General features: G+C 50.6%; 1 protein-coding gene across 1 annotated transcript in view; it reads left to right on the top strand.

The window, feature by feature from the left end:
• Positions 1–355: 355 nt before the first annotated feature.
• SHB (SH2 domain containing adaptor protein B) overlaps positions 356–19,885 on the top strand; it is a 159,843-nt gene continuing 140,313 nt past the window's right edge. The window contains exon 1 of the mRNA XM_032164202.2: positions 356–1,285. Coding sequence (XP_032020093.1) covers positions 569–1,285 — 717 coding nt within the window. The 5' untranslated portion in view covers positions 356–568. The remainder of the gene's footprint in view (positions 1,286–19,885) is intronic.

Here is a 19,885-nt window from a genome sequence, read left to right as displayed (position 1 = left end):
CAGCGACAGGCGCCGCCGGGACGGGCACGGGCGCGCGGGCGCCGGCTGCCTCCCTCCGTCGCTCGCTGTCTCTCCCGGCCGCATTCTTCTCCGCTGCGGGGCCGAGCTCGCCCCAGCGCTCGCAGGAAGGAAGAAGGGAGCCGAGGACGCCGAGAAGTTCCCGCGGCAGCCGCGGATCCCGGCCAAGGCGGAGGCTGCGGCTCCGACGGGGCAGGAGCGCGATCCACGGCGGGGGGCGTACGGCCACAGGGTCCGCGGCGTGGAGCGCTCGGACCTTCCGCTCTCCCCCGGGCCGTGGGCCGGGACCCCATGAGACGCGCCCACGAGGGGCGCGAGAGCCCTAGCTCGGGCGGCGCTAGGCGGAGGGCGGTGCTGCAGCTGCTGGAGCCAGAGAGCTGCCGGCAGGAGGCGGCGGCGGCGAGAACTTGAACTTGGCGTCGGGAGCGGGCGCCCCGGACGCCCCCCGCCGGGGCCGGGGCGCCGAGGGACCTGCGCCGCAGCGCTGCGCCCCGAATGGCCGCGGCGGCGGACCGGGCTCCCGCGCCGCGGCCCTAGGCGGCCTCTCGCCATGGCCAAGTGGCTAAACAAGTACTTCAGCTTGGGCAACAGCAAGACCAAGAGCCCCCCGCAGCCGCCGCGGCCAGACTACCGCGAGCAGCGGCGCCGGGGCGAGCGGCCCTCGCAGCCCCCCCAAGCCGTGCCGCAGGCCTCTTCTGCCGCCTCGGCGTCCTGCGGTCCGGCCACTGCCTCCTGCTTCTCGGCCTCTTCGGGCTCGCTGCCCGACGACAGCGGCAGCACCAGCGACCTCATCCGCGCCTACCGCGCGCAGAAGGAGCGAGACTTCGAGGACCCCTACAACGGGCCTGGCTCGTCGCTGCGCAAACTGCGCGCCATGTGCCGCCTGGACTACTGCGGCGGCAGCGGGGAGCCAGGCGGGGTCCAGCGCGCCTTCTCGGCCTCGTCCGCGTCGGGCGCGGCGGGCTGTTGCTGCGCCTCCTCGGGCGCGGGGGCCGCCGCGTCCTCGTCCTCGTCCTCCGGCTCTCCGCACCTCTACCGCAGCAGCAGCGAGCGGCGGCCCGCCACGCCGGCCGAGGTGCGCTACATCTCCCCCAAGCACCGCCTCATCAAAGTGGAGAGCGCCGCGGGCGGTGGGGCCGGGGACCCCCTGGGGGGCGCCTGCGCGGGCGGCCGCACCTGGAGCCCGACGGCCTGCGGAGGCAAGAAACTGCTCAACAAGTGCGCCGCCTCAGCCGCGGAGGAGAGCGGGGCCGGCAAGAAGGACAAGGTAAGGTGCCCTTTGGCCTCTTCCCGAGGTTCCAGAGCCACGGTGCGCACGGGGAAACCGAGGTACCCACCGCTTTGGTGTCGAGTCTCTACTTCAGCTTCGGCCTAGGACCCTGGGTCGGGGCTGGCGTGCTGCTTCCCGCTTCTGCCCCCTCCCGCGCCCATTTCCTGGGGCCGGCGGCCTCCTCACCCCACCTCTTTCGCCGCTGCTCCCAGAACGTCCCCTCTCTGAGCCCACAGCCCGAACGAGAGCGCCCGGCCCAGCCTTGCCCCAGGAAGACGGACCCAGCCAGCCTTTCCGGCTGCCAAGGAGTAAAGTCAGAGTCAGAGCTGTCTAGGACTTCAAAGAGCTTTGACTCCTGACACCCCTTACCCCAGCCTCCACTTTCCGCTCACGCTGTAGGTGGGGAACTGAGGTCCAGAGCAAGGAAGGGACTCGCCCAATATTACACAGCATTCTTGGTGGCAGATCCGGACCGGCTGTCTCCAGCGTGTATATGTAAATCCCTCGCGGCTGCCCTGCTCGGCCCTGCCCCGCCCCACACCCAGCTCCAGGTTTCCAAATCCGGGCTGCCTGGTACCGGAGCTGCTGCGGGAACCTCCACGCGTGCTTTTCCGGTTGAAATGCGCTGCCTGCAAGAGCGCTCCTTATCGAACCCGTCAGTTCCTCCCGCTGCGCGCGGGAGGGGGTCAGCCTATCAGGCCCGGCTGGAAGGAGACCCCACCCCTCTTATCCTCACCTGCTTCCTTCCTGACCTCACCTCTACCTCATAAGGTCCCAGGAACACGGGGGGACTTTGTGACAGCCCCCTTCCTAACGCATTAGGCCATCTAGATCCCTCCCTTTGACGCAGACGAGTTAATTACAGCCAGACTAGGCCCCCTCCTCCCCCTTCACACTCCCCCCTTCCCCCATAAAATAATACTTGTTCTGTCTACTTCTGGTAGAAGGCAGTGTTTTGATTAAATCTGAGGCCCGGTGGGAGAAGGGCTCCTTCCTTCTCAGCGCCCTGGTGCGTGGCTGTTGTTCTCCCTACCTTCTTCCCCCAAAGGTAAACCTTTGCCCAGGCCTGGGCTGGGGGAGACTGATTAAGAGTCTGAGTTCCTTTTAGACTGAATGTCCAGACAGGAGGGAGACAGGCTCTTACCTGCCAGCTGGTGCTTGGAAAGGGATCTTTTTTGTTTGCCAGGAGAGAGGAGGAAGGGAATGTCCCTTCTCTAGTTTTACTGCCTGGCCTCCTCTCCCCGAGGTGCCCAGAATATCCCCTCCCCTGTTTCATCTGCATGGGCAGTCCGTGGAGGATCCCACCTCTCCCTGGAGGCAGTTTGGGGCACGCCTCGGAAGCTTGGACTCTGGGTTTCTAAAGCACCTAGGATGCCACACCTAGATGACGACTAGCTGGGAGCCAGGTGGCTACCTAGGAGCTGCTTTGGGAGAGGGGGCAGATTTCCCTGGGAGCCACCAGGACCCTGGGCTTGTGTTTGATCAGTGAGGGAAACACCAGATAGGCTCGGTGCAGTCTTATGCATGGCTGAAGCTTGGCTTGGTGCAGGCACTGGGGAAACCTGGAGGTCTTGGATATAAAAGGCACGAGAGGGTCACGGCCAACTTTATGGACTTTATGCATCCTTCTTGTTACCCTGCAGCCACACCCCAGGTGGGCAGATCTCCTTTCTCTTCCACTGCTAGTGGTTCAAAACTTCAGTAAACATTTTTTCCCAGTTACAGTTAAGACTGTTTCAAACACTGAGGAATGATTTGTTTTATAGCCAAGATGTCAAGATGTTTAAGACTTGACTTCTTTTCATCACCAGATATTTCTTACGGGTCTTCTCTGTGTCCTCCCCTGCTGGGTGCTGGAGCAGGGACCCTCTGCAGTGAATGCTATGACAGAGGCCATAGTGGCGTGATGGTGATGAGTGCTATGATAAGACCTTGTGTTACAAGGTTACAGGAGGGATGAACGGCAAGGGAGAGGTTGGGGGATGTGGCATCAAGGAGTGCACCTTGGAGGCAGGGCCATTATTTTGAGGCAGGGATGGTCACCATCGTTGGCTGGAGAAGAGCCCTGTGCTTCAGGGAACTGCAGGTGAAGTCCCTTGTGGCTGAAATTGAGAGGTTAAGAGTTGGGCAGGGCCTGGATCAGGGAGGACCTTGTAAGCTAAGCACAGAGGGGGCCTGTGAAGGGATTTAGCTGCGAGAGTGTTGTGATCAGATATGGTTTTTTAGAAGGTCTCTCTGGGCTCCTTTTCACCTACTAGGTTGTGACTGTGAGACCTTTGATCTTTTGAGAAGTTGTCCAGATGTTCTTTTTACCCAGGAGGGAGGAGGCAGCCAGGGAGGGTCAGCAGGGCGTTATAGTGCAGCGATCCTCAAACTTTAGTGCACCTAGAGGGCTGGTTACAACAGATTGCTGGGGCCCATCCTGCAGTGTCTGATTGAGCATGCCTGGTGGGGGACCTGAGTGTTTGCATTCCATCATTTCCCAGGTTGAGGGGAAATGGCTGAGGGTCCTGGGACCATGCTTTGAGAACCACTCATGCAACAGTGGCTTCTCCTTAACTGTCCCTCTGGGTCTTCTGGTCAGGGCAGCCTTGGGATGCAGAGACTCTGGATGCCCTTGTTTCTGCCATCTGTGTGTGGCTACCTCCTGATCCTGGGCCAGCACACCTCCACCCCATCAGGCAGTCAGGAAGCAGTTGTTTTCACATTATTTCCAGCCAGACAGCTTTTGGGAGGCCAGGCACACTGTAGATCCAGCCTTCCTTCTGCCCCTCACTCATGGATCCAGGAAAACCCACGTCTGGCACCTAATTTAGCCTTTATCCATTGTTAGAGGTCTCACTCTGTCACCTAGGCTGGAGTGCAGTGGTGCAGTTATGGCTCACTGCAGCCTCAACCTCCCAGGCTCGAGCAATCCTCCCGCCTTAGCCTCCTGAGTAACTGGGGCCGTGTACTGTCATGCCTGGCTCATTTTTTTATTTGTAGAGGTGAGGTCTCTCTGTGTTGCCCAGGCTCCTGGGCTCAAGTCATCCTCCCGCCTTGGCCTCCCAAAGTGCTGGGATTACAAGTGAGAACCACAGCACCCTGCCCACTTTTCCATTTAGAATTATTTAGAAGAGAAACTAGCCTTACTCTACTGGTTTCTCCCCTAACATAGCCCACTTTTTCCAGCATTTACTTTGTGCTCAGAGATGTCTTGGTATAAGTGTGAGTGAGGAGGGGAGGTAATGAAGGATGCAGGAGACTTGTCCATGATCTCTGGCCTGAGCCCCTGGAGGAGATTGACAGGAATTTCATCCTTTGTTTCCCAGTGTTTTTATCTTGGAGAATTTGGGAAGATCGTCACCTAGGAGGTGGCTTTGAGCTGGATCTAGAGTTGGAAGTGGAATCTCAGCTCAGGGGAGAGGGTGACTGCACGTTGCAGGAGTGCTTATGTGTCAGGGTGTGTATATGTAAGTGTATACATGTGTGTGAACATAGACGTGTGTGTATGTGTATAAAATCTCAATGTGGGGCCTGTTCTTGGAAAGCAGCACGTTCATGCAGCTGGGCCTTGTTTGGGGAATGAGAGATGACAATGTGAGTGAGGTAGGGGCTTGAAGTTGGACCCCACAGGGGAGACCTTGAAGGTTGTTGAGCCAGGGAAGGGATGTACTCAGAGCAATGGTGGAGGGACATCCAGGCTATAAACAGCTGCCAAAATCTGGGGAAAATAGGATCAAGGTTAGGGGACAGTTGTTGTTCTGGTGAGAGACGGTGAGGGCCTGAGCTCCTGGGATGAGAAAACGAAACTGGATTAGGTAGACACAGTATTCCTTCAAGTTGTGCTTTATAAAAAAAAAAATGATGACAAAAGAGGCCAGTTACTTTGGTAGGTCTCCTTTTGTGCAGCCAAACAGGTCTCATCCAGTTATATTTTCTGCTGAAGTCTTGTTTCTTTTACTATAATTAAATAAATGTTGTTTCCACCATAAGTCAGGAGCATCATGACATCAGTTTTCCCAGGTTTTAAATACATACTAATGTGTACCAACACTTTATATTTTGTCAGCATCCAGAGTTGAGTTAAATAACTCTTTTCCATAGTTACAGAATAAATAATATCATGTCTAACTTTTTTTTTTTTTTAAACATTCAGCAAACAGTTTCTAAACTGCCTGCTAGGCAGAGGGAATTCAGAGAGAAGTAAGTGGTGGCTAACTTTCCAAAAAGGAAGCTTCTCAGTTTGCAGTTGAATACCAGCTTCTCCCGGTCTAGTCAGGGAGACAGATGCAACCAGAGAGACACTATCACAACCCAAGGAATGCCAGAAGTGTGTGTGCAGAGGGCCGGGAGGGCCTGAACTTGGCTGGGAAGCCAAAGAGGGCCTTCAGGAGAAGGTCGCTCTTGAGCTGAGTGTAGAAGGCTGAGTGGGAATTCCCAAGGCAGGGGAGTGGGGAAGAGGGCTTTTCATGCAGAAGGAATAAAGCAGCCTGTGCCATGGCCTGGAGGCTGGAGAGGATGGCTGGGGGCAGCAGGGCAGGTGTGGCGGGAGACTGCAGAAGGAGGTTGGAGCCCACAAAGGGAAGAAAGTCTCATGTGCCTTGCTGCGGAGTTGTGAATTATCATTTGTCCTGTTTTACATAAAATCATTGATGTAGGGCATGGTCGAAGCCGGGGTCAAACATGAGTTGTCAGTCATTCCCATTTGATGAACAGCCACATTCTCCAGTTCTTAAAATGTCATTAATGGAGAAGGTCAGGGTCGCACTTGATACCTGTGGTTTGGCTTGGGACACTTTCCCCTTTGAAGTCCCATCCCCTGAAAGCAGTGTGAGAGAAATGCTGCGTATCAAATCCAGTTTTTCCTGGTTGATTCCCCAGAAGAGAAATACATTCTCCAGGCTTCATAGTAACCGCTCAATCGGTCATTTAATCCTCACCGTCCCACTAGGAGAGGCTTGGGTACTGTATTAGCTGTTGCTACATAACAAATCACCCCAAAACGCCGGTGGTTTGATTGTGGGCCATGCTGTCTCTATCGTAGCTCTTCAGCTCTGCCACTGTAGCTTGAAAGCAGCCATAGACAATATGGAAATTAATGGGAACAGCTGTATCCCAATAAGACTTTATTTACAAAAACAGGCAGCTGGCCTGTGCGCTCTAGCTTCCAACCCCTGCTTTAAACGATAAGGTTTTATTATAGCCACGAGCCTGCATATCTGAGTCATTTTTCTGGTCTCAGTTGGGCTCACTCATGCCTTTGCAGTCACTGGGGGTGGGGTGGGTATGCAGCCCTGCTGATCCTGGCTAGGCTTGCTTACGTGTTTGGTGGGCTGGTTTAGGATGGCCTTGGGCTGCAACAATTCAGCTCTGTTCCGTGTAGTCTCTCCTCCTCCAGCACATGTTCATATGATGGCAGCAGGGTTCCAGGAAAAAGCAGGAGCGCATAAGGTCTCTTGAGGTTGGAAACTGGCATGCTGACCCTTCTAAAGCAAATCATAAGACCAGCCACAATTCAAGGAGAGAGGAGGAGCTGCAGTGTCCCATGGCAAAGGGCAGGGATACAGGCAAGCCATTAATTAGGGCCTTCAGTGCCATCATCTACCTTATCCCCATATTCCAGATAAAGAAACTGAGGCTTAGAGAGGTTGATGACTTGCCTAAAGTCACACAGCTGCAAAGTGATAGAGCAAGGATCACACCAGTGTGGTCTTGAGTTCAAAACCTATATGCTTCCTCTATTTTCCGTGGTTTCAATGGAAATAAGCAGTATAAGGCTTGGATATTTACTGGAATATGTGTTACATGTCTCCTCCTCCCCTTTATTTAATGCTACTCTTCTTGCATCCCTCTGCCCTAATTTCTCTGCTTTCAGCCTTTGCTTTGGTGTCCCTAGAAGAGGCCCTAGAGCTGGCTTTTCTGTTTCTCTGTCTCCCATCTGCCTCAGAGTTCCAGAAATGAGATGTTAATGCAGCACTTGAGTTATTTTATAGAGAAATTCTGAGCACAGAGTTGGCACATCCCAAGGGACAGCTGCACAAAACGTGAGTCTTGTAACTGTCATGTCTTCTCATTCTAACACCAAGCATTCCTTCCCTTCAAGGATTCGCCAGGCTGTGTGTGCTCTGTTTGGAGGAAGAGACTGGTGGTACATTGGCCCTGATCAACAAGGAACTTAAGTTTCCTTGAAGGAGATCAGGTGACTGTCCTCTCTAATCTGACAATCTCAGAACATGACTGATTACCCCAGGGCTTAACCCCCATGACTTGACCCTATCCTCTCTTTGCCCCCAGAGCATTTCTGACCCATAAAAATTAGCTTTAAAAGTCAAATCTGAAACAGCTGTGGTTTCCTCTGATCAGTCAGCAAGGTCTAACTTGCCTGTGGTCAAGCCTTCCCCTGATTAGTTTAGCTTGTGCTGGGAGAGCCCAGAAGTGGTGGCCTGCGGGGAATGGGTAGGTCAGGCTTGGCCCTAGAAAATAAACTGGGACGTGTGACTTTCCAACAGAGCTCGCATGCTGGCTGGCTGACGGCAACACACCCTGTGGCTTTGTGAGGTTGGTTGATGGTGGCGGTAGGGGTGGTGCATTTTCTTTTTTTGAGACGGGATCTCACTCCTGTCCCCCATACTGGAGTGAGTGGCACGACTACAGCTCACTGCAGCCTCAACTTCCCAGGCTCAGGCGATTCTCCCACCTCAGCCTCTCAAGTAGCTGGGACTACAGGCACACGCCAGCACACCCAGCTAATGTTTGTATTTTTTTATTGCCCAGGCTGATCTCAAACTCCTGGGCTCAAGCGATCCGTCTGCCTTGGCCTCCGAAAGTGCTGGGATTACAGGTGTGAGCCACTGTGCCCAGAAGGTCGTGCATTTTCCGCAGGACAAAGGTGGTGGTCGTCTCTGACTTCCTAACTTTCATTTGGCCTGTGCTGACTGGGGGATTGCTATATGCAGGCCACCGTCAGGAGCTGTGTGGATACAGGGATGAACCAGGGCGTGGATAGTGCCCGCCCCTGAAAAGCTTATCTTTTGGTTGAGGACACAGGAACCAAAGTTGAAACCCACATCTGTATGTCAGAATTTATCTGTAAATAAAGTGGTGTGGGTGAGCCAAAAGCCATCTTGGCACAGAGACTGTTCTGGGCAGGGCCTTGATTTCATGGAGCCACAGGAGATGCAGGGTGAGGGGGAGGTATTTGAGTAAAAAAAGTACAATCACTTGAATTAAGGGAGTTTTCCACTACAGTAATAGCTAATGCTTTTATTATACATACTCTGAGCTAGGTGCAGTTCTGTGTGCTTTGTATGTATCTTTACTCCTCACGACAGTCCTTTGAGGTAGCTACTACTGTTGCTACTTCTATTCTCATTTTTACATATGAGGAAACCAAGGCACAGACAGGTTAAGTCACTTGTCTAAGTCAGGTCGGCCGGGCGTGGTGGTTCATGCCTGTAATCCCAGCACTTCCTGTAATCCCAGCACTTTGGGAGGCCGAAGTGGATCACCTAAGGTCGGGAGTTGGAGACCTGGCCAACATGGTGAAACACCATCTCTATTAAAAACACAAAAATTAGCTCGGCGTGGTGGCACACGCCTGTAATCCCAGCTACTTGGGAGGCTGAGGTGGGAGAATTGCTTGAACCCAGGAGGCAGAGGTTGTAGTGAGCTGAGATCGGGCCACTGCACTCCAGCCTAGGCACCAGAGCGAGACTCTATCTCAATAAAATAATAATAATAATAAAGTCAGACAGCCAGTAAGTGGCAGAGATGAGATGTGAAGCCAGATCCAGCATCTGTTTGTAACCACTGTGCCATACTACCTCAAGCTGCACAATCCCATGCCTGTATTTGCTCTGTTGTCTCTGCCTTATTTGTGGCTAGACTTAATCTTTGTAAAATATCTCCTCTGTTGGCATGGTAGAAGTGACTGATTCCAACATTTATGTAAGTATTCCACAGCTTAAAGGGCACTTTCACACCGGTAATTTGTTTACTTCTCAGAGCCACTCTGTGAGGAAGGGGCTGTAATCTCCCTTTTGCAGATAGAGAAACAGAGGCTCATGGGGAGGAGTGCATTCTGCCCTGCCTCACAGCAGAGGCAGAGCTGGTGGCCAGTACGTGCTGTGTGTGTTGACCTTGTGTTGAGGCCAGTGCCCTTTGTGCCGGGGTGGTGTGGAGATGGCGTGGCCGAAGCTGGAGTCTACAGGAAGGGTGACAGCCTGATTGATTTCCGCTTCTTCCCATGTTTTGATTCTGAAAGACTTTGCTGAGACCATTAAGGAGCATCAACAGAGGACCTTGCTTCCACAATGGAATTTTCCTTCCCTTCCTGTTTGGTATTTTCCAGTAATATTTCTATTAATGTTTCACTTTCAGCGGTACTAACTTCCTGAGGGTTTGAGCTTTCCTAACTCCCGAGGCAGGAAGAACTGAATTTTCCTCTAAATCATTCAGTTCCTTTCCATTTTCTCCAAGGGGAGCTGTCTCTGGATTTCCCATTATGCTGTAAAGGAAGGATCTTGGAGGTGGGTCCAGGGGATGGAGAGAGAATTAGAGCCCTAGCGAGTGACTCAGGCCTGGTGTTTTCCAAGCAGCATGTAATACTCCTGGTCAGAAAGGGGCTTCCCATGGCCGAGGAGGGGAGAGTGACTCGACAGGTGGGTGGGTGGGTGGGGGAAGCGGATCCCCTGGCCCACTGCCGGGCCCTGACTTACAGGCTGGACCCAGAGTTCCCAGCGGGGCTGTGAGAGCCCATGCCAAGTCCTTTCTTCTCATTCATTCAGTAGACATTGTTGAGAGCCTGCTATGTGCTGGGGGTTGTTCTGTTTAGGTGCTGGGAATAGAGCCACGAACAAAGCAGATAAGAGTCTATGATCTCCTGAGCTTGCTCTCTCGTGACAGGAGTCAAGTAAATACAGTTACGTCAGGGATAGGGACTGTGGAGGAAAGTAAAGAGGAATAAAGAGGCGAGGGCCAACATTAATTTGGGGTGGGATGCTTTTTATGTGGGTGCTCAGAGAGGGCCTTGCTAAAGGTTGTGATGGCATGAGCCACCCCGCTCTCCGAGGAGGGCGTTCCAGGCAGAGGGAAGAGGAACAGTGCAGAAGCCTGAGGCAGTAGCATGCCTGGGTGGTTCAGGGAGCAATGCAGAGATCTACGTGACCGAGCGGAGAGGAGGAGGTGTGAAGGCAGCTAAGGGCTGAGAGGTGGGGGCAGAGGATGTCGGGCCTCACAAGCATTGAAGAGGCCTTCCTCGCTAACCCTGCATGAGATGGGGGCAGCAGAGGGTTCTGAGCAGAGGAGCCAACCACGCATCTGACTTGGGTTTTTAAAGGGTGGCTCTGGAGATTCTAGAGCAGAGAGGGCACCAGCCGGCAGACCACTGGAAGCAGGGCTCTGACAGCAGGTAATGAGAAGAGGGCGGATTCCGGCGTGTGGTGAAATTGGGCCTCAGGATTTCCTGACAGAGATGAGGGAGAAGAGCCAGGATGGCTGCAAGGTTTTGGTCCTGAGCAGCCACTGATGAAGTGCATTCAGCAGCTGAGGCCTAGGGGTCCAGAGTGCGACACGCCCTGCCCTCTGGGGCCAGGAGGTGCCTGAGATCCTGGGGAAGAAATGGATGGTCCTCTGTCTGGGTCTGTGGGAGGAAATGGGGAAAACCGTCAGGAATAGGAGGACTCATTGGAGATGGGTCCAGAGGAAGGTGTGGATGGGGCATCCAAGATAGAGGGGATCCCATCTACAGTGGCTGAGATTGGAAGGGGAACTCTGCTGTGTGCAGTCAGGGGTGGCCAGAGCTTGGGGCATGCCATGGTGTATTTGCCAGGGATAGAGAAAGGTGGCAAGGGGCCGGGCCCTGCCTGCCACCGGTGTGAAATTGCCCCAATACTCCTAATTCGAAAGAGGCCACCTGCTATGTTGCATGGCTGAGCTGGGCACCACAGGAGGGTGGAGACAGTGCAGTGATTAAGTCTCCAGGGACAGGGCTGGAGCAGCCACTGTTTTGCTCAGCAGAGCATTTCATTGCTGGCTGCTTCTGATAGGAAGTGGTACCTTATATTGTGGGTTCACTGGTACATGGGCTATGGGGAGAATGCAAACAGAACTAGGAGGAATGAGAGTTTGCAGGTTTCTCCAGGCCACGGCTAAATTCTAAAAATGAAAATCATCAGAAAGTTCTTAACAGTGAAACTTTACCATTTTGTTGGACGTGCACTCCCAGAAAGCCAGACAGCCGGGTAATCCCTCTGGTGCATTCCAAAGCCACACATGTGATTGGGGACTGCATGGCATTTGCGGAATGGCGCAGTGCCTACCTGCCCTTTGTGGGGCCCTTGCAAGTTGTCTGTGCTCTGAGCCAGTTCCTCAGAAAGGGGCCAGCTTGCATTTTGATCTGTAGTTCCACATTTATCTTTTGACTTTTTACCCCTTATAACAAAATTAAGACAAGTTTGGTATAGAAAATAATAAGTAAGCAAAACTCAGAAACCAACCCTAATTCTGTAACCTGTAATTCAAAGAAACCACCATTAACATTTTACTACTTTTTCATCTAGCCATTTTTCAGTGTGTGTATATATATATATATATATATATATATATATATATGTTTATTTTTCCCTCCACAAAAATTAAGTGATACTGTCTATCTTTTTTTAAACGTAAAGACATGGAAAGATGTCTACAATAGCTTAAATATTTAACAACTGTAATTTAATAGCTGCATTGTATTCTGTTCACATGTTAGGCTTTTCCTCGTTTTCACCAATGTAACAGTGCCGTAATGAACATCTTTGTAACTTAATTCTTTGCATAGATCTGTGATTATTTCCTTGAGGTTGATTCTGAGAATTGTTGGATAAGACAGTAAAAAGTTTGATACATACTTTCAAATTGTGTTCTAAAAAGACCTTACAAGTTGACACCTGTTTTACCCTTCTCACACAATCCTGGGAATTCTAATGCGAGTTAGTTGCATTTGCAGTTTCCTGGATTCCTGGTGCAAATGTATGTTGACCATTTGTGTTGCTTTTCCAAAACTGTTTATCATCTGTTCATCCTTTTCTGCTGCAGGGTTTTCTTTGTTGATTTGTAAGAACTCTTTGTGGATTAACAATGGCAGCCCCTTGCCTGCCATTTGGGTTGCAGAATATTTTTTAAAGTTTGTAATTTGCCTTTTGGTTCTATATATGGCAATTGTTGTTGGTTACAATGAATTGTTTTCTATTTAATCAGTCTCCACCTTCATGATTTCTTGAGCATGCTGCTGAGAAAAGTCTTCCCGTCTGGGCGCGGTGGCTCATGCCTATAATCCCAGCACTTTGGGAGACTGAGGCGGGTGGATCACACGAGCTCAGGATTCGAGACCAGCCTGGGCAGCATGGCAAAAACCCGTCTCTACTAAAAATACAGAAAATTACCTGGGTGTGGTGGCATGCCCCTGTAGTCCCAGCTACTTCAGAGGCTGAGGCACGAGAATTGCTTGAACCCAGGAGACAGAGGTTGCAGTGAACTGAGATTGCGCCAGTGTACTCCAGCCTGGAAGACAGAGCAAGACTCTGTCTCAAAAAAACGAAGTCTTCCCTACTCTAGTATTTATATTTTCTTCTGATACTTTGATGGATTTTTTTTTTTTTTACATTAAAATTTCCATCCCCCTAGAGTTTGATTTCATTGTATGAGGTAAGGTTGTCATCTTGTTTTCCAAATGGCTAGTGTGTTTCTGGGCACCCTGTATTGCTTGCTCACAATCTTCAGGTACCTTTTGAGACTTAAATATTTTGACTCCATCTTGCCCTGACAGTGTTTAGGTCTCATCAGTGATTATGATAATGATGATGAAGGCCTGTCTTTATAAAATGACACCTTTCTTCTGCAGATACCCATGCGCTTATTACACATTCAACTCCTGACATCTGAGAAAAGTTAACTAGGTATTAACTAGGGCTTCATCTTTACCCACCACAGCAGAATGCCAAACCTGCTGTGGTGGGTGGGATGTGGCCAAGACAGCCTTGTCTTGCCTCTGGTGGAGTCGGCATCCTCCTCTAATACTGGAGGCTGGGCTGTCTTGGTGTATTTGAGGCAGTCACGGTGGTCTGCCTTGCCCATGTGGCTTGAGCCAAGCAAGTGTTTCAGTTTTCACAGAGTGGGTATAGTGTTCAGTCATCCAACCATATTCTAGCACTGGGCTATGGAACAATCAGAGACAGTTAAGCCTGGGTGCTCTAGCTGAGAGCCCAGGAGTGGGTATTGGAGAGGGAGGAATTCATTGCCAGCATAGACAGGCAGGTAAATGACTCCCTGAGCAGACAAGATAAGCATTTGGGCTGAGGTGGGTGTGGCTGGTGGGAGAGTTCAGAATGGGTAGGATTTGAAGGTGTGGCCTGTGTGGGCCACACGATTTTGGTCACTCAAATTTTTTAACACCTGCAAAAAGTCCAGGTGATGATAATTCACCAAGTTCTTCCTCTGCACCCCACCGTTTTCTGTCCACCATCAACCCAGGTGTCCCGTGTCTTCAATCAGTAAGAGATTTTTTTCCAGACCACTATAGCCTGTTTCTCTTTTTCTGGCTCATGCTGGTGTTAGGAAAATCCATCCTGCAGTGTTTGCTGTGAGGTTGATGACATTAACAAATTGGTATTAAAGGAAAAGATTAAGTCCAGGAGTGTTCATGGGGAATAAATCCAGGAAAAATGCAGATTTCTGAACACTGCCGAACATGACTGTGGTTCTAAGAGGCTGAAGGTGTCTGCCTAACTCACATCACGTCACTGAACCCAGGACCAGCCCTGGCAGCACAGTAAAATTACCTGCATAGCATTTTACAAATTTCAGTTCCCTAGGCTCCCATCCCAGATTAATTAATTTCTGGAGATAGAGCCAGGGCATCAGTATTTTTTGAAGCTCCCAGATGAATGTGATCTGCAGCCAAGGTAGAAAGCTGCTATCCTTGACCTTTGGTGTCCCAGACAGCTGGGGATCACCCCATCCAACTCTCTTCCATCCATGTTGAAAACTTCCAATGTTGAGATTTATTACCTTTTGTCCGGCCACCTTTGCACAGCTGGGGTTGACTTTTTTTTTTTTTTAATGTTTACTCTAGCATTTTGAGCACCTGGTATTCACAGGAACTCTGTTGGTTGAACTCTTTTTCTTTGTAGATTCTACTACTGTCTTGGTTTGACTCTCTAAGGTCAAGTAGAACCAGTCTAACCTTGCTTCTCTCTTATAAGGACCCTCACATGTGCGATTGTATCTTCAAAGGCAGAGAGAAGCTGCAGGCTATAACACTGCCCACAGAGCCAGATTCCCAGCCAGGATCCCAGCTGCTAAGGGCAAGGACCTTAGGATGTCACAACTGTGGAGGTCTTGATGGAGCCCAAGTCTAGGAGCTTCCTGTGGGCACAAAGTAATAGGCTAGAGCAGGTTCCCAGTGGGTGAGTTGAGGTTGGCACTGAGGTGTTAACTGTGCAGGCACGTGACTGGATGGGGAACAAGGTCAGATTCCCAGGTGGATTTGGGGAGTCTCAGCAAAGGAGCTGTCAGGAGTGGATTCCAGAGGAGTAGGTAGCAAGTGGAGCAGAGGTTGCCTGGCTGAAAGCAGTGTGATGTCGGGGTTCGGCATTCCCTGTCCTGGTTCTTGGCCCCTTGTGGGGGCTAGCTGACAAGGTCATACACCACAGGAGCCCAGGGCTGTTGCTCCAGACACAGCAGAACCCAAGTGTGTCCCACTGTGGTGGCATGAAACACTCACTGGCTTTAGGGTCGGAAGTCCAGAGCTCAAATCCTAGCCCTGGTGCTTGGAAGCTTAGTAATTTGGGACAAGTGATTAAATTCTGTGGGCCTGGAATGCCCCATCTTCTATGTAGGTAAAATAGTAATAGATGGTGTTTACTGACCATTCACTCTGTGTCACCATAGGTAACACTTTCAGTACTTGATCCTTAACTGTGTGTCTTTGAGATGTTGCTGTGAGAATCCCCATTTTACAGATGGTAAGGCATTTGGGAGATGAGGTTCTGGGGAAGTACATTGGGTCATTGTGAGGATTAAATAAAATCATTTGCTGAAATGGCTGAGCACAATGCCTAGCATTTAGGAAGAGCTTTATGAATGTTTTATATTATGTTGGCCTGTGTATCTTGGGCCTTGGTCCAGCTTTGAACTTTGGGCTTTCTATAGCCACAGTAAAGTCAGTGGGGTTGCCCTGTCTGGGCTGATGATGTGGTCCTCAAAAAGTGAACCTGTCCTTATCTTGGTGGCTCTGCTTATGGTTAAGCTTTACCTGGGATCACCACTCTGTTCTAAGAGCTTGAGGTATGTTAGCTCACTGATGCCCACAACACCCCATAGGAGGCAAGTTCTATTAAAAGTCCCATTTTGGCTGGGTGGGGTGGCTCACACCTGTAATCCCAGCACTTTGGGAGACTGGGGTGGGCAGATCACGAGGTCAGGAGATGTAGACCATCCTGGCTAACATGGTGAAACCATGTCTCTACTAAAAATACAAAAAATTAGCTGGGCATGGTGGCAAGCACCTGTAGTCCCAGCTACTCGGGAGGCTGAGTCAGGAGAATTGCTTGAACCTGGGAGGTGGAGGTTGCAGTGAGCTGAGATCACGCCACTGTACTCCAGCCTGGGCAACAGAGAGTGACTCTGTCTCAAAATAAAGAGTCTGATTTTGCAGATGGAGAAACTGAGGCAAACAAGTTTATATCTTATCGTAGATGACACTGCTAGTAGTGGGCAGGGCAGGAGCTGGGGTTCCAGCCAGGCAGTTAGTCTGTGTTACACAGATGCAAGGGACAGTGACAGGGGTCAACTCTGTGTCAGCTGATGGCCGTTTAGAAACCATAGGTCTCTACTGTCGATAAAGTGTCTAGTTTGGGCCAGGTACTCTCCATAGGCATTCTCAGGACAATACTGCCAAAGGGGCATCAAGGAAGGCTTCATGGAGGAGGTGGCATGGGAACTGGGCCTTCATGCATAAGGAGGATCTGGATATTTAGAGATTGCTGGATGTGAGGAGGACATCCTGGGAGAGGGGCCCTCTGAATGGTCCCTAGCAGATGATGGAGGAGAAGCCAGGTGTGGGAAGGCCTTCAGGGCCAGGCCACAGTTTGGTCTTAATTCTGTGGGTAATGAAAGGTGGTGGAGGGAGGGAGCAAAAGGGTCAGCCTCATGCTTTAGGGACACCTGTATGTCTGTAGCCTGAGGGGATAGTTAGAAAGGGGTGGGGGTGGGGGGGCTCTAAGCTGGGCATGGAGGTGGGGACCCAGTTAGGAGGACATGGAATGCTTTAGGCAGAGGCACCAAGGGCCTGAAATACTGCAACTGACTGCTCAGGCAGCTCTCAGATGACACTGGGCAATCGAGAGAAATCGACTGAGCGCTTGTCAGGAGGATAGATTTTTCTGTCAATAGCCGAGATGTCCTCTGTGGGAGTTTGTGAGTTACTCAGTCCATCAGAGCATTTGTCCACATTCTGTCAGAGCCAGACGGAACATGTGCTGGGGTCACGGAGTCTGGGCCGGGAATGGCCCTGCTGGTCGCAGAGTTGGGCGGAGGAGGCCTTGTACAAGTCAGACTGCTTGTTTCTGCTGAAACATGGAGCAGGAAAGGACAGAGCTACCGAGCAGCCCATCCATGAGGAAAGACATGGGGGACTGAGGAGATGGGGGAGGGGGCTGTGTGTGTTCTTGGGGTGGACAGAGCTAGTCACCTGCCCTTGAGATGGAGCTCTCCCATCTGATGGCAGCACCTCGTGGAGTTAAGAGGCATTCCAGGATGTCCAGGCAAACGATGGCAGTTAGAAAGAAGCCATGTAAAGTTGCTGGCGTCGTAGTTGAAGTCTTCAGAAGGCAGCAGTGCAAGAGGGGAAAGGGAAAACCGGGGCTCTGAGCCAATGCGGGATGCTGACCTTCAGAGGAGGTCCTCCCAGGGAGAAGCTCTTTGAAAAACAGTAAGTGCTCAGCCTGCTTTAGGTCCCCAGAGGGAAAGAAACGTTAGCCTTGATGAAGATGTTTGCTGGGCTCAGTCAAAGAGCCCCTTGAGGATCCCTGGACAATTCCTTACGCATTCACCACTCCATCAGAGGGCTACTCTGGCTGGCAGAGCTCGCTTTACAGGCTCAGAAGAAATGCTTTGTAAAGATCTAGGAATAATGTTGCCATCAGTCAGCTCCTGCTTGCCGGGCTTCTGTGGGGCTCTGGATCATCTGAAAGCCATCTGTCGTGTGACTGTGAAGTGATGAGATGGTGGGAGTTGGTGTCATCACTTCCTCGTCACCCACAAGACAGCTGAGAACGCTGTCACAGCCTGGATGATATTCCCAGGCCTTGGGCCTGAAGGTTGTCAAAGTGCAGACACTCAACCCGGGCATGCTTTGAGGTCTTGCCTACTTGCCCTTTGTCCCTCTGCCTTGAATTTTTTTTTTTTTTTTTTTAGACGGAGTCTCACTCTGTCACCAGGTTGGAGTGCAGTGTCGCGATCTTGGCTCACTGCAACCTCTGACTCCCTGGTTCAGGCGATTCTCCTGCCTCAGCCTCCCAAGTAGCTGAGATTACAGGCATGCGCCACCATGCCCAGCTAAATTTTTGTTATTTTTTAGTAGAGACAGGGTTTCACCATGTTGGTCAGGATGGTCTCCATCTCCTGACCTCATGATCCACCCGCCTCAGCCTCCCAAAGTGCTGGGATTACAGGCATGAGCCACCCCACCTGGCCTGCCTTGAATTTTATGTGCAACTTTGACTCAGATTCTTTGTCACCTGCAAACTAGGGTAGAAGTGGTTTTGAAAAGGCAGAGAAACTTTTCTTTATCCAGGCAAACTATTTGTTTTAAGGAATCCTTACAGATGATTAGACTTGAAGCCTCCAGTGGAAGCAGAAATTGTGACAACTCAGAGGATGCTAAATAAGCAGTTTGGTAGTAAAAGATTGTGGTCAGTGGTTGAGGTGTGAAGGCACGTTCTTTTTTGTGTGTTTTATACTGTTCAGTTTTCTCCCGTCACCCCCAAATTAGAAATCTTTCTCTTTTTTTGTATCTGTCTGGCCTTTTTGGGAATGATTATCCTAGAAAATATCTTACCCTTTGCTTTTGACGGTTTCTTCTGATTACATCTTTTTTCTACAAACTAGCAGACACTTAAGAGTATTGGATTTCTTAAAATTCGGCGGCTTCTAGTTCCATATATATTCAAGCATTTCTTACTCTGAAAGTAAATTTCAGTTGTATACATTCATTCATTTAGAGAGTCATTGTATGCTCGGACATTTCTGACAGCCACCTTCATAGTTATGGGGAAGGGACTTTAGATCTGTGAAGGGTACTGAAACAAAACATATATTTTGTTCATACGGTCTTGTGTCTTCCCAGACTTTTCTTTAAAAAAAATCCCAAAAAGGGAAATCAGGGCTTCCCTTGCAGAAAGAGGCCTGGCTGCCTTAAAAGATCCATATATTTGAATTTCAAAGGTTTGTTTGAATGTGAAATCTAAGGTAACCTTGCATTCATAGTCTAAATTCAGAGATGAGCAAATTGGATTGTCATTATTAAGTCTATTCCTTAGACTTAATTGGGACATGGCATTTTCTGCCGCTTAGTTCTTTAGTGGTAAAAGAGGACCTTTCCCATTGCTGAATAAAGAAAGACTACTTGAGCCCTTTTGCTGAAGGACTATGACATTTCCCTGCATCGGTTCTGGGGTTGGATGGTCAAGACATTGACAGGTGGATTTAAGATTACAGGGTGAGGCTTGGGGACCATACCAAGCTGTGTTTAAGATCATCATGCATTCAATTTTTAAATGTTGGCTGGGCGCAGTGGCTTATGCCTGTAATCCCAGCACTTTGGGAGGCCAAGACAGGAGGATCACTTGAGGTCAGGAGTTCGAGACCAACCTGACCAACATGGTGAAACCTCATCTCTACAAAAATTAGCCGGGTGTGGTGGCACATGCCTGTAATCCCAGCTACTTGGTAGGCTGAGGCAGGAGAATCACTTGAATCCGGGAGGCGGAGGTTGCAGTGAGCCGAGATTGTACCACTGCACTCCAGCCTGGGCAACAAGAGCGAGACTCTGTCTCCAAAAAAAAAAGAAAGTCCCCATGGTACCTGCTCAAATACTGGCCTGCCTAGGGGCCTATGAGGGTAGCAGTGTGGGCCAGTGAAGGAGCGCTGCCCAGGGTTAGCCTGGGTTCAGGGTCAGACTGTGACTGTGGGCAAGTCACTTGACCTCTCTGAGCCTGTTTTCTTTTTTTTTTTTTTTTGCTTTGTTTTTTGTTTGTTTGTTTTTTTGAGACTGAGTTTTGCTGTGTTGCCCAGGCTGGAGTGCAGTGGTGCGATAGCTCACCACAACCTCTGCCTCCTGGGTTCAAGCGATTCTTCTGTCTCAGCCTCCCAAGTAGCTGGGATTACAGGCTCACCTCACCACACCTGGCTAATTTTTGCATTCTTTTAGTAGAGATGGGCTTTTGCCATGTTGGCTAGGCTGATTTCAAACTCCTGACCTCAGGGGATCTGCCAACCTCAGCCTCCCAAAGTGCTGGGATTACAGGCATAATCCACCACACCTGTCTGAGCCTGTTTTCAGTGAGGATGTTGGCT

This window comes from Hylobates moloch, unplaced genomic scaffold, assembly GCF_009828535.3.
Source record: "Hylobates moloch isolate HMO894 unplaced genomic scaffold, HMol_V3 SCAFFOLD_10, whole genome shotgun sequence".
Classification (NCBI taxonomy): domain Eukaryota; kingdom Metazoa; phylum Chordata; class Mammalia; order Primates; family Hylobatidae; genus Hylobates; species Hylobates moloch.
Note: the sequence above shows the minus strand (reverse complement) of the source record. Positions and strands in the feature narration are given on the sequence as shown.